At 35.9% G+C, this 12,699-nt stretch overlaps 1 protein-coding gene across 3 annotated transcripts in view; it reads right to left on the minus strand.

Annotated features, from left to right (window-relative positions):
* The window catches only part of LOC149781051 (polycystin-1-related protein-like), a 535,051-nt gene that overhangs the window by 39,994 nt on the left and 482,358 nt on the right, over nt 1–12,699 (minus strand). For all 3 annotated transcript variants that reach the window (XM_089938184.1, XM_089938183.1, XM_089938186.1), the window contains 7 exons: nt 11,815–11,915; nt 10,776–10,974; nt 8,264–8,347; nt 4,089–4,296; nt 2,554–2,663; nt 2,001–2,110; nt 315–424 (listed from right to left, as the gene is read on the minus strand). In XM_089938184.1, coding sequence (XP_089794310.1) covers nt 315–424; nt 2,001–2,110; nt 2,554–2,663; nt 4,089–4,296; nt 8,264–8,347; nt 10,776–10,974; nt 11,815–11,915 — 922 coding nt within the window. The remainder of the gene's footprint in view (nt 1–314; nt 425–2,000; nt 2,111–2,553; nt 2,664–4,088; nt 4,297–8,263; nt 8,348–10,775; nt 10,975–11,814; nt 11,916–12,699) is intronic.

Consider the following 12,699-nt stretch of genomic DNA (forward strand, 5'->3'; position numbering starts at 1 on the left):
TGCTACACCTGATTAGCAAATATGATTTAAATCACTTTTCAAAAGTTTGATGCAAATTCTCATTAATATTGATGATAATGCCTTCAGTGACAGGAAAGTGTTGCAGTACAACCTGAATTAAATTACACCTCTATCCAATGTACACTTGACAACATTCAAGAAACCCTCATTTTCATTATAAATTCATTTGCTGTAACGAGGATTTTGTAATATAAAGTTAAATACTCTATGTCCGCAAGTATCCTTAACAAACAGGTTTCACTGCATGTCCGTCTGCTAATGCTGGCAAGAAAAAAAGAATTTTGGAACCTCACCATGCTGAAGGTAAGATGATCAGGTTCAAGGGCAGTGAACTCCCGCTCCACTTTGCCATCATCTTCATTTACTGCAAGCCATCTCTCACATATGAAGAAATACATGTGACCTGTGTAACAATGAATGAATGCGATTTAAAAAGCACAATTGTATAATCTAGATTATATAGTATCATGGCATATATATATATATATATATATATATATATATATATATATATATATATATATATATATATATATATATGGTGTTACAGTGCTGAAAGAAAAGTGGGTGAATTTTACAGTTAAAAAATTAAAAAAACCAGCTCTGACAAAATTAACCATGGTATAGTCGATGTCGAGCTGTCTATTAAATCTGTTCGAAATCTAGAAATAAGTATGGAAGTTATTGTGCAAAAACAAAAGTGGATGGGTCCAATATTGTAACTCTGCTAAATAAGAACAAAGAATGCTGACAATCAAATTTAGCAGAGGCCTTAGTAATATTATGCTGTATACAAGATTTAGCTGAAATCTGATAATAATTATGAGAGTTACCAGTGAAATGAGAGTGAATGGATCTACAACCAAGGGCTATGTTCCAGTACAGAATCTTTCTTGCTGGTACACGTATGGTGAGCTTAACAGTGAGTCTTACCTCATCAGCTTGAAGTTTATGATGACTATTGTTTTTTTTCTTTCTCTGTGGTTCAAGGTTCCGAGCCAGAAAAAATATGTAAATTATTGATTTACATTTTCCCTTGCAGTGACATTAACAGTGGGGTGGTGAGTAAGGCTGTGGTATGACACATGTATAAAACTGAATTGAAATATCCTCAGTGGTTAAAAAATTCTACCTGAATAAGGATGGAAATAAAAAATAATCACCTAGCTGTGACCTTGACCTTTATGCAGGGGTGGGGGATCATGTCATGTGACACACCATAAATTCATATGTATTTAATAAGCCAAAGTTTTATCAAAATGTTCTCAGCATGAACTAACTTGCATTTCTCCTTGATGTGACCTTGAATTTTGACCTAGGGCTGTATCCAGGGCAAAGATATCATTTACATCTGAGCCAAGTTTCATAAAAATTTCTGAGATTTTTCAAGATACGGTTAATATCTGTACAGATGGACAATAGGAAAATACATAATAAGCCTGACTCAAGTTAGGAAAAGATGCAAATCATTCCCTACTATTCAAATTTTCTACAAGATTATCATTTATCCACCTGATTGACAGACATTTTGACAAGTTACGAAAATTTTGCTCTTTTCATTATTCAACTTTAAAACAATCACATAATTAAAACAGTCGAAACTGCTAACCTAATACTTGTAACAATCTTGGCTACATTTATGAAGATCTTGTTATAAACGACAGCAATACAAAGGGAAGTGATTTTTATCACTGTATAACTTATAGTGCAAAGAAGTAATTTCTGCCACTATGTATGTTTATAGCAAAAAATTTATAGTACCGAAACACAATCTGATAACAATTAAAGATTAAGTTTCAAAAAATATAAAAATGAAGAACTGCACAGAAACTCCTTCCAAATCAATGTAAACATGAAGTACAAAATAAAATATATAAAAAATAAAAATGTTAAAATTTTCTAAAATATAAATCAAAGAAAAGATAAAGATTATACATGAAAAATTAATAAAAACTTAATTTCAATTGGCTAGAATTTACCTGTATTAAGATCCTTGACAGTGACACGACTCACATACCAACCAGGGTTTGGACCAAAGTTGTTATGCCACAACTGTACTTTATTGATCCTACCAATACTCTCAGGTAATCTTGAAAATCAAAAAAAGAAAATAACCCTGAAAATCATAGAAGTAAATAACCCTGAAAATCATAACGAAAAATAATCTTGAAAATCAATAAAAAGAAAATAACATTGAAAATCAAATATGAAAATAACCTTGAAAATCATAGAAGAAAATAACCCTGAAAATCATACAAGAAAATAACCTTGAAAATCAAGAAAAAAGAAAATCTCGAAAATCAAAGATGAAAATAACCTTGAAAAACTCTGATCTTAAACAACCCACTGAGTTTATTATAAACAAATATAAACATTCTAGTGTCCTCCCTTGAAGATGCAAACAAAATGTATCTCTTGCATATGGTAGTCCTCCCTATATAGACAGTCCTCCATTTTGAATGAGCATTTTAACTATATGTCTGTAATTCATGAAGACTATGCAAAATAAGTTCCAAGAATAGTAACACTTACGTAAGCAAGAACTTGTCTTGTGAATTTCTCTCAAACATGGGTCTCTGGTCATCACTAACCAACTCTCTGGTTTCTGACATTCCCTCTTCTCCATGGAGAATAATGCTGATCTGAAGAGTACAAAAGGGAGACAACTGTGGGAATAAGAATGTGCAAGAGTGCCTAAAAATGAATATTTTCCAAAAGAATACTAATAATGAGTCCTAAAATGGAAGGATGAACACCTCTTGAATTTCACTTTCAATGCTAAAAGAAGGTTTTAAGTCGCCAAATCACAATTCTTTCTCAGTAGCACTATAAGGACTACTTCGGTGGACTAAGTCGTTAGAGCATCCATGTGGGATGCGGGAATTCACAGGTTTGAACCACGGCCGAGACAAAACAAAGACTTATAAAAATAGTATTAAGAGCAGTCTTGCTAGGCACTCAGCATTAAGAGGTTAGTGTTAGGGCTGGTTGGCCTGGTGTCAGGATAATGTGACTGGGTAGGACATCATGCTACATGTCTGCAGCATGATGCCTCAGTGCTAGACATCACTATAAACTGCCACACTGCAGACTGTAGCGATATGAGTGACAAATTTTTAAAGCTACATTAAAAATCCATACCACACGTGCACACACACACAAAGGTAGTGCTCCAAATATATGTCATACTTTATTGGTCACGGTGCAACATACTTACAAATTTTAGGGGTCAATCAAAATCTAGGTCACAAAGCCCTAATATTAATTTGGTCATAACATTGGGAGTCAAGTGAGTTCTAAATCACCTCTCTACTGTCTGGCCTCAGATTCTCTGATAAAGAGCCACTTTCTTATTTCCACTTATAAAGACTAAGCCACACCTGTATTATGGTATTCATCCGATTTTACTGTCAAGTGTGATTTTTTAGTGTTTGTTTTCATGTCATTTTATTATCTGTTTAACCTAATTACATGGATAAAACTTATGACTGGTTGTCTTTCACTCACAAATTTCAGTTGCAAAAGCAAGCATTTCTATAGGTTACACCAACAAGTGCACTAAAGCCTGACAGCATATGTATCCAATATCTTTTAAAAGGGAAAGTTGAATCCGAACAACTAAGTATTACTGACAGTTTTGTAAGTCTTTCACTCACAAATTTCAGTTGCAAAAGCAAGCATTTTAGTCACAACTTGGGGCACAGTCTTGCATGTACTTCTATAGGTTACACCAACAAGTGCATTAAAGCCTGATGTATCCAGTATCTTTAAAAAGGAAATTTGAATGTTTATCTTTGATGAAGTTCCGGGTAGGTAAATTTGAATGTTTACCTTTGATGAAGTTCCAGGTAGGTAAATTTGAATGTTTACCTTGGATGAAGTTCCAGGTAGGTAAATCTGAATGTTTACCTTTGATGAAGTTCCAGGTAGGTAAATTTTGAATGTTTACCTTAGATGAAGTTCCAGGTAGGTAAATTTGAATGTTTACCTTAAATGAAGTTCCAGGTATGTAAATTTTGAATGTTTTCCTTTGATGAAGTTCCAGGTAGGTAAATTTGAATGTTTACCTTTGATGAAGTTCCAGCTGCTTGCCTAAAGCCTGTTTCTACTGTGAGCTCGTATCTCTGTTTATCCGTTATGGTGTTGTCCTGAAGGATAACAATGCCCCCTTTCTTGTTGTCATGGAGATCGGCCTGATAACACACCAACATCAACATAATGTACGTCAGCAGGAGCAAAGACATCAAGGTAATGACAACCATGTTTTCATGTGGGCTAGAAGAAAAGAACCATAGGAAATATATAATCTGTTTGTGCAAAATGAAATTACGGTGATGGATTGTTAAACGCAAACGAAAAAAATCCACCAAAATCTGCATATATCTTTTAATTACATGATAATTACACAATAATCAAGAAATGAAGACTGGTAAGTTAGCTTGCACATATACTGTCTTATTGTCATCCAAGAGTGCATGTGAGCTATATATAAATGAACAAGCTAGAGGAATGGAGAGCAATTTATCCATCTAAATATAAATTTGTCCATCTAAATATAATTTATCCATCTAAATATAAATTTGTCCATCTAAATATAAATTTATCCATCTAAATATAAATTTATCCATCTAAATATAAATTTATCCATCTAAATATAAATTTGTCCATCTAAATATAAATTTATCCATCTAAATACAAATTTATCCATCTAAATATAAATTTGTCCATCTAAATATAAACTGATCCATCTAAATATAAATTTATCCATCTAAATATAAATTTATCCATCCAAATATAAATTTGTCCATCTAAATATAAATTTATCCATCAAAATACAAATTTGTCCATCTAAATATAAATTTATCCATCTTTTTAACAATGCTGCCATTACACTGGATGTCATATCAGTAGCACTAGTTAGACATCACTAGGCATCTGTTGGTGTAAAATTTCATTCTATGACCATCCATGTAGGAATAGCTACAACAGGACTTTCGAGATGGCTGATGTGGTAGCCATATTGGACATCAGATCAGTACCATTCGTACTAAGGCCAAACATTATATTATACAAAGTCTTACAGTGAAAACCTGCAAGTTAATATGAACATGGGGAAGAAGCAATAACAAAGGTTTCAAAATGGCTGCTGTGGTGGCCATATTGTATGCCAAATCAGCATCCTTTTCACTAAAGACCAAGTGGACATCATACAAGTCATTAACACAAAAACCCATGTTGATTTTACAATCAATTTAGAATGAGAAGCGAAAACAAGATTTTCAGGATAGCCGCTGTGGTGGTCATAGTGGATGTCCGAGCAGTACCATGTTAATTAGGACCAACCAGACCATAGTATGAATATTTTTGATGTAGTTTCATGGTCTTCTCTAAGACGTTTAGGATTAGTGATAACAAACTTTAGCTAATGGACACCTGGATGAATGACAAACCTGACAAAACTGTCTCAGTATGGCAGTCGATTTTTTTCCCTGTAAGATTTACCTGTTTTCAGTAAGGTGTAACAAAATATCATAAACTGCTATTGGAAAATGTATTTAAAAGTTCGATACTCGAAACAGGCAGCGACAGTAAACATTATGTACAACTTCAACTAAAAAGTACACGTTATTTACCACCAGTACAGTTGCACAAACGTCAGTTCCAAACCCTATGCAGCTCAATGGCTTGTTGCTATCTCTCAACTTGATGTAATTCTTCGAATTCTTTTTTTTTCCAATTCACATGACAGCAATTGTATCTCCCGCCATGTGGCATATTCAAATTGGCACTTATGTTCAATAAACATAACTGTGTCCCTTTTATTAACAATAATCGGAACATTCCTTTTATTCTTCTGTGCTGATTATTAACACGTATTAAGAGGCTTATTTTCCCTTTCATCTTCAACGTGCAACGCTCACTGGACGCCATTTTTTGAATACAAATTCTATAATCAGTAGTTTGATCATGCAGACACTCTGCACGACAAAATATGTGCAGTTTAAAGTGTCTGAGGTATTGCTGTAAAATCAGTTTAGTTCCCTGAGTAATTCCACTAATTCTAATATGAAACCTGGATCCAAATCAAACACAGACGAACAAATTATCCGGAATTTTGGGCAACAGTCATTTTCCCATAGTTTTTGCTTTTATTCCTAAGTTTGTAGTTTTAGGGTCATTTTCGTAAGACTTATGGCAAAACTGTAAGGGTTGGCAGGTCAGGAATGACCATCCCAAAAGCTATTCACATCTACGACAGGGAGAGGTAAAAATGGGGGGGGGGCAAAGTGATTTGTCAACATGTTCATCATTGGGCACAAATAATATTTACTAAGTTGGAACTAGCTGCATTCACAAGAAGAGTAAGCGCTGGATAGACAGACTGACAAGGATTCCTATACACTCCTGTCCCTATAAAACTTGGATAGACAGACTGACAAGGATTCCTATATACTCCTGTCCCTATAAAAGTTGGACAGGCAGACTGACAAGGATTCCTATACACTCCTGTCCCTATAAAAGTTGGACAGGCAGACTGACAAGGATTCCTATACACTCCTGTCCCTATAAAAGTTGGACAGGCAGACTGACAAGGATTCCTATACACTCCTGTCCCTAAAAAAGTTGGATAGACAGACTGACAAGGATTCCTATACACTCCTGTACCTATAAAAGTTGGACAGGCAGACTGACAAGGATTCCTATACACTCCTGTCCCTATAAAAGTTGGACAGGCAGACTGACAAGGATTCCTATAAACTCCTGTCCCTATAAAAGTTGGATAGACAGACTGACAAGGATTCCTATATACTCCTGTCCCTATAAAATAAAAGTTGGACCAACAGACTGACAAGGATTCCTATACACTCCTGTCCCGATAAAAGTTGGATAGACAGACTGACAAGGATTCCTATACACTCCTGTTCCTTTAAAAGTTGGACAGACAGACTGACAAGGATTCCTATACACTCCTGTCCCTATAAAAGTTGGATAGACAGACTGACAAGGATTCCTATACACTCCTGTCCCTATAAAAGTTGGACAGACAGACTGACAAGGATTCCTATACACTCCTGTCCCTATAAAAGTTGGACAGACAGACTGACAAGGATTCCTATACACTCCTGTCCCTATAAAAGTTGGACAGGCAGACTGACAAGGATTCCTATACACTCCTGTCCCTATAAAAGTTGGATAGACAGACTGACAAGGATTCCTATACACTCCTGTACCTATAAAAGTTGGACAGGCAGACTGACAAGGATTCCTATACACTCCTGTCCCTATAAAAGTTGGACAGGCAGACTGACAAGGATTCCTATAAACTCCTGTCCCTATAAAAGTTGGATAGACAGACTGACAAGGATTCCTATATACTCCTGTCCCTATAAAATAAAAGTTGGACCAACAGACTGACAAGGATTCCTATACACTCCTGTCCCAATAAAAGTTGGATAGACAGACTGACAAGGATTCCTATACACTCCTGTTCCTTTAAAAGTTGGACAGACAGACTGACAAGGATTCCTATACACTCCTGTCCCTATAAAAGTTGGATAGACAGACTGACAAGGATTCCTATACACTCCTGTCCCTATAAAAGTTGGACAGACAGACTGACAAGGATTCCTATACACTCCTGTCCCTATAAAAGTTGGACAGACAGACTGACAAGGATTCCTATACACTCCTGTCCCTATAAAAGTTGGACAGACAGACTGACAAGGATTCCTATACACTCCTGTCCCTATAAAAGTTGGGGAACGGTAAATGATTTTCTAGCCTCCTATTTCCCAGTACAGGACTTGGCTTGCTTTAGTTTTCGATTTACAACACAACAACATAAGCAGAATACTTAGTGCCAAGGCAACTAAAGCAAAGTGCCTTGCCAAATGGCACAACATAATCAGTTTATTTGATAACAAGGCAACTGAAGCAAAGTGCCTTGCCAAATGACACAACCTGATCAGTTGATTTGGTGCCAAGGCAACTGGAGCAAATGACACAACATGAAATGGGCTCATCACACAGTAGGATTCTAGCCCATAACCTTCTGGTTGCAAGCATGGCATACTACCAATGATGCCCCCATGCTGAGGACTTAAAGATATGCCTTCTGTTAAAATAAGAGCTGAATCCATTGTTATTTTCAAACACAAGGCTATGTTCTTTATCCAGGAAATCATCCACGTCTCTCAATAACACATAAAAGACAAAGTTTTATGTAACCATTAACTCCTACCTGAAGAAACTGTCAATATCTGTGAAGGAAAGATCATTTGGAATCAACTCGAAGTGGCTTCCAAAGGCTGTAAGATGGTTACATCTGGAACAAAAATACGAGATGTTGCATTTTGCCAATGTAAATATAACCCTGCCTTTCCTAAATCCCACCCCACAACATGATGGAGACAAGTCTATAGTAAAAAAAATAAAAAATAAAGATACAGACCTCATCTATAACTGTGCATGAACAATGCCTGGTTAGCATACACAACAATGACTGGTCAGCATACATAACAATGACTGGTCAGCATACATAACAAGGACTGGTCAGCATACATAACAATGACTGGTCAGCATACATAACAAGGACTGGACAGCATACATACCATAATTATCTAATGATAATTGTAAATTCTAATATGATGTTCAAAACAAAAATCTGCTTTAAATCAGAAAATGCCATCTTTAAAACATGCTCGATTCCATGTAAGTTTTTGGTCTACTTTTGCGATAAGCAATTTTTAGTGAAAATGTTTAAGAGTACAGTAAAACCTGTCATGAGCGACCTCTGCTATGAGCGACCACCTGTCATTTCCGACCACAATCGTAATGCATGGATCGATTTTACTATATAAACGCTCTGTTATGAACAAGCACCTGCTGAACGCGACCATGATTTCTTGGCAAATATGCATTTTGACACTGCTATGAATGACCGCATCACCCCAAAAAAACCAACAGATTGACACCACTGACCTTAACTTAATCCTTTGTAAACACTAGAGCTCACGATAAATGTAGTATGCAAACAAAGTGCACATTAAATAACACTATAGTTGAACAACCATATATCGAGATAAACACCTCTAACCATCATTTAATCCTTTGTAACAAAGACTGCATAAATAGTAAAGATTGCTCTAATAAAGTATTTTAAAAGAATTTGTCTTGATACATACCAGTTTTGTGAAATTTACAACTCCAGCGTACGGTGTCATTTGTAAACTGCAGTAAACCAGACTAAAGTACATGACACTAATTGCCACTGTAGTGCCGAAGTCATATGAATAGCCAGTAAGAGTTACATCAAAGGGAGTAATGATGGATATATGCAGTCAATTTAGAGGTTTGTATTTTTTCTTTATCTTTATGAAAACTCACAAAACGCCGGTAGTCCTTATGTCCCATTGAGAAATCGTTTGAAAGGGCTTCAGTGTAGGTTTGAGTACATCGTTTTCCTTTCCAGTTAATCCATAATGTCTGGAGGGTGAATGAGCGCATTGTCTTTAATACTAGTAAGTGAGAATCATTTCCGGATTTTTTTAAAATTATTTTTTATTTTTTTTGTTAGTGTTTCACCAAGCCATCATCTGTTTACCTGGGTGCAGATGGTCACAACCTTTGTTTATCGAGCTATAATGCTGTTGATTTAAACTTCGTCTCAGAATAAATGTATTGTTTCTTGATGAGTTAATTATGTCTTTTGGTTTCATTCATGGTACATAATATATATTTATTCCACATTTCCCCAAAACCTGATCAAAAGCGATAGTCTTTATAACGTCAACACTAATAACAATGGCAGAACCTCCGCTGAAGAAAAAGAAAAATTTTAACACTGGAAGAAAGGATTAATGTCATTGAAAGAAATGAAAAAGGGGAGGCCGTTCGCAAAATAGCAGTCATCTTAAGCGTCCGTAAAACGCAAGTTCAAAATGTAATCAAAAACAAGGAGTCCATTAGAAATGAATGGCAGAAAGGTGCACAAGCACAGAGGAAATATGCCACGGCATGACGGACAGTTTACGGAAATCTGAACGAGCGAGTATGGGAGTGGTTTTGTGTTGCAAGGAGTAAAAACATACCAGTAAGTGGAAAGTTGATTCAGGAAAAGGCAATAATTGTCTCAGCAGAACTGAATTATGATGACTTTGCTGCATCAAACGGATGGCAGGAGAGCTTCAAAAATAGATACAATATCACAGCAAGTGTGCTCAGTGGAGAATCAGCTGATGTGAATTTACAGATCTAACTGTTCATTTTTTGTACATATTAATGTGATGCTGAAATATAAATTTTATTCTCGTTGTTTGATAGATGTATATCTTTATTATATAAAGGTATTTTGAGAGGAATGCATGCAATATTTAACAAGATTTATGAATAAAGGATATGATACATGTACAGTGAGTACAGGAATTATTTATTTTTCAACAATGCTAACTATTGTCCCTGAAAACCAGTCCATTTTCACACACCTCTTATGAGAGACCACCTGTCCTGAGAGGCCGCTTTTGGTTGGCAGAAGGAGCGGTCTCTCATAACAGGTTTTACTGTACCAAGACACAAAAGTAAAAGCTACTTATCTAAACTGATTTTCTTGCCCGAGTGCTTTGATTTTTCAAACCCCTTCCACCAATTGCTTCGAATGGCTGATAATTAGAGCCGATGCAAAAAAAACAGAAGTGAACCCAATATGTATGACGTAGGATGGGTAGATCAAGTATATGGAGTAGTGTTCTACCAACCTGCAGTGTGTAAAATAGAAGTCTGATGTGTTTGTAATCCAGCATCCATCTGCCTTCCATGTCTCAAGTGTAGGGTTCCAGTACAAACATTCACTCCACCACAGCCTTAGTGTATAGTTCCTTTCAGTTATCTCCCCTGGCCGTAGGCGCCCAACATTGTAAGTTGCATCAATGATGCCAATGTAGTAGCCTCCACTGACTACAAAATAAAAACAATGGAACCATGTTTATACCATAGATTAATCTTCAGTAATAAAATTTCTTACAAATTCAAAAAATCTCTAGCATATTTAAAACGTATAAGACAAATTTATCAGGTCTGGATTTTCTTGGATTCCGGTATATATCTTAGTTTTTCACATCTACTTTATTCTATCTATGTTTAAGATGATGTCCAACAAAAAGCTGATCGTTAAGCAAATGAATTTACCATCATGGTAATCAAACATTTTCATTTGGATGGTACATAAAAAGTTCTTTGACTCACTTACCATCAGTGTTCCTTGTTCTTTGACAAGCTTACCATCAGTGTTCCCTGTTCATTGACTCGCTTACCATCAGAATTCCTTGTTATTTGACTCACTTACTATCAGTGTCCCTTGTTCTCTGACATGCTTACCATCAGTGTTCCCTGTTCTTTGACTCACTTACCATCAGTGTTCCTGGGTCGAATGAAGAAGGCAAGGTTTGTCCTTAATGCTAAAGACTTACCCACTATTCAGTATTCCAGAAGATTTGTGTCCTCTGTGCTCAAGGCTATAGTTATCCTTACCATTTTGTTGTTCCTGACGATACGAAGAACGATAGGTTCACAACCTCAGTTCTGTTGTCATATCTACCACTGAGTGTTCCTGAAGATACGAAGAAAGCAAGATCTGTGTCCTAGGAAACATGAAGAATGCAAGGTTTGCATCTTCAGTGACGAAATTATACCCTCCATTCAGTGTTCCTGGTTGCATATCCTCATTATGTTTTACTCACCATTCAGTGTTTCTGGGGACATGAAGACACATGTGTTCTCAGATGAAGTTCTACTCACCATTCAATGTTCCTGGAGGCATAAAGATGGTAAGGTTTGTGTCTTCCGTGCTGAAGTCTTGTTTGAAAATGTAATTTGTTGGAGAGGGAGTTGTCTTGTAACTGAAATCATTAAAAAATTACCAAATTTACTTCCAGCACAAGAATGTTTCAGTAAATTGAACTGACTAGCAAATGTTGTCCTTTTATCTCATAAACATGAATGCTTTAACAAAGAAACAAACATGACAACCAAATAAATCCAATGAAGCATCCAACATGCCACATTTTTTAAAATCTGAAGATACGGACAGGATATAATTCTCAAGGCATACGAAAATATGTCCAAATTTATAATAAATTTCTACCGAAAATATATGCCAAATTCAAATTATTATAGACTGCTAGTCCTGGAGTGAGGACTGTGACTATGTTAATTCTCAACGATCGCTATCAATACACATCACGTGTACTAGCAAGGTATTATTACGCCACTGTTTTGCATGCGAATGTTGATATATCTTACTGTTATTGTTGATGCAGAACAAAGCAGATTCCTTTTATCAATGATGACGGAATTTTGGTTCTGTTGAGAAAAGCCAACTTTCAAACTTTTTGTCGTTTTTGTTTTTTGCTAGGTATGTCAGAAAAATACAAATGCTATGATTACCTTGCAAGTAACTGCAAAATTTCTGCTCACCCTTGAGCAAACTTCCAATTTGGGAATTTTAAGTTCACTATAAGCTCTGGCTCTTGCTTCTCCATAATATCTATGACGCTAAGCTTTTCTTGATGGAATTGGCCTTTCACTTGGTTCCCTTGTTATCAACAATAGGCCTTTCACTTGGTTCCCTTTCTGTCCATCATAGGCCTTTCACCTGTTTCCCTTGTTATCCATGATAGGCCT

Source organism: Sinohyriopsis cumingii, chromosome 16 (genome assembly GCF_028554795.1).
Source record: "Sinohyriopsis cumingii isolate HCF-2022 chromosome 16, ASM2855479v2, whole genome shotgun sequence".
NCBI classification, from domain to species: Eukaryota; Metazoa; Mollusca; class Bivalvia; order Unionida; family Unionidae; genus Sinohyriopsis; species Sinohyriopsis cumingii.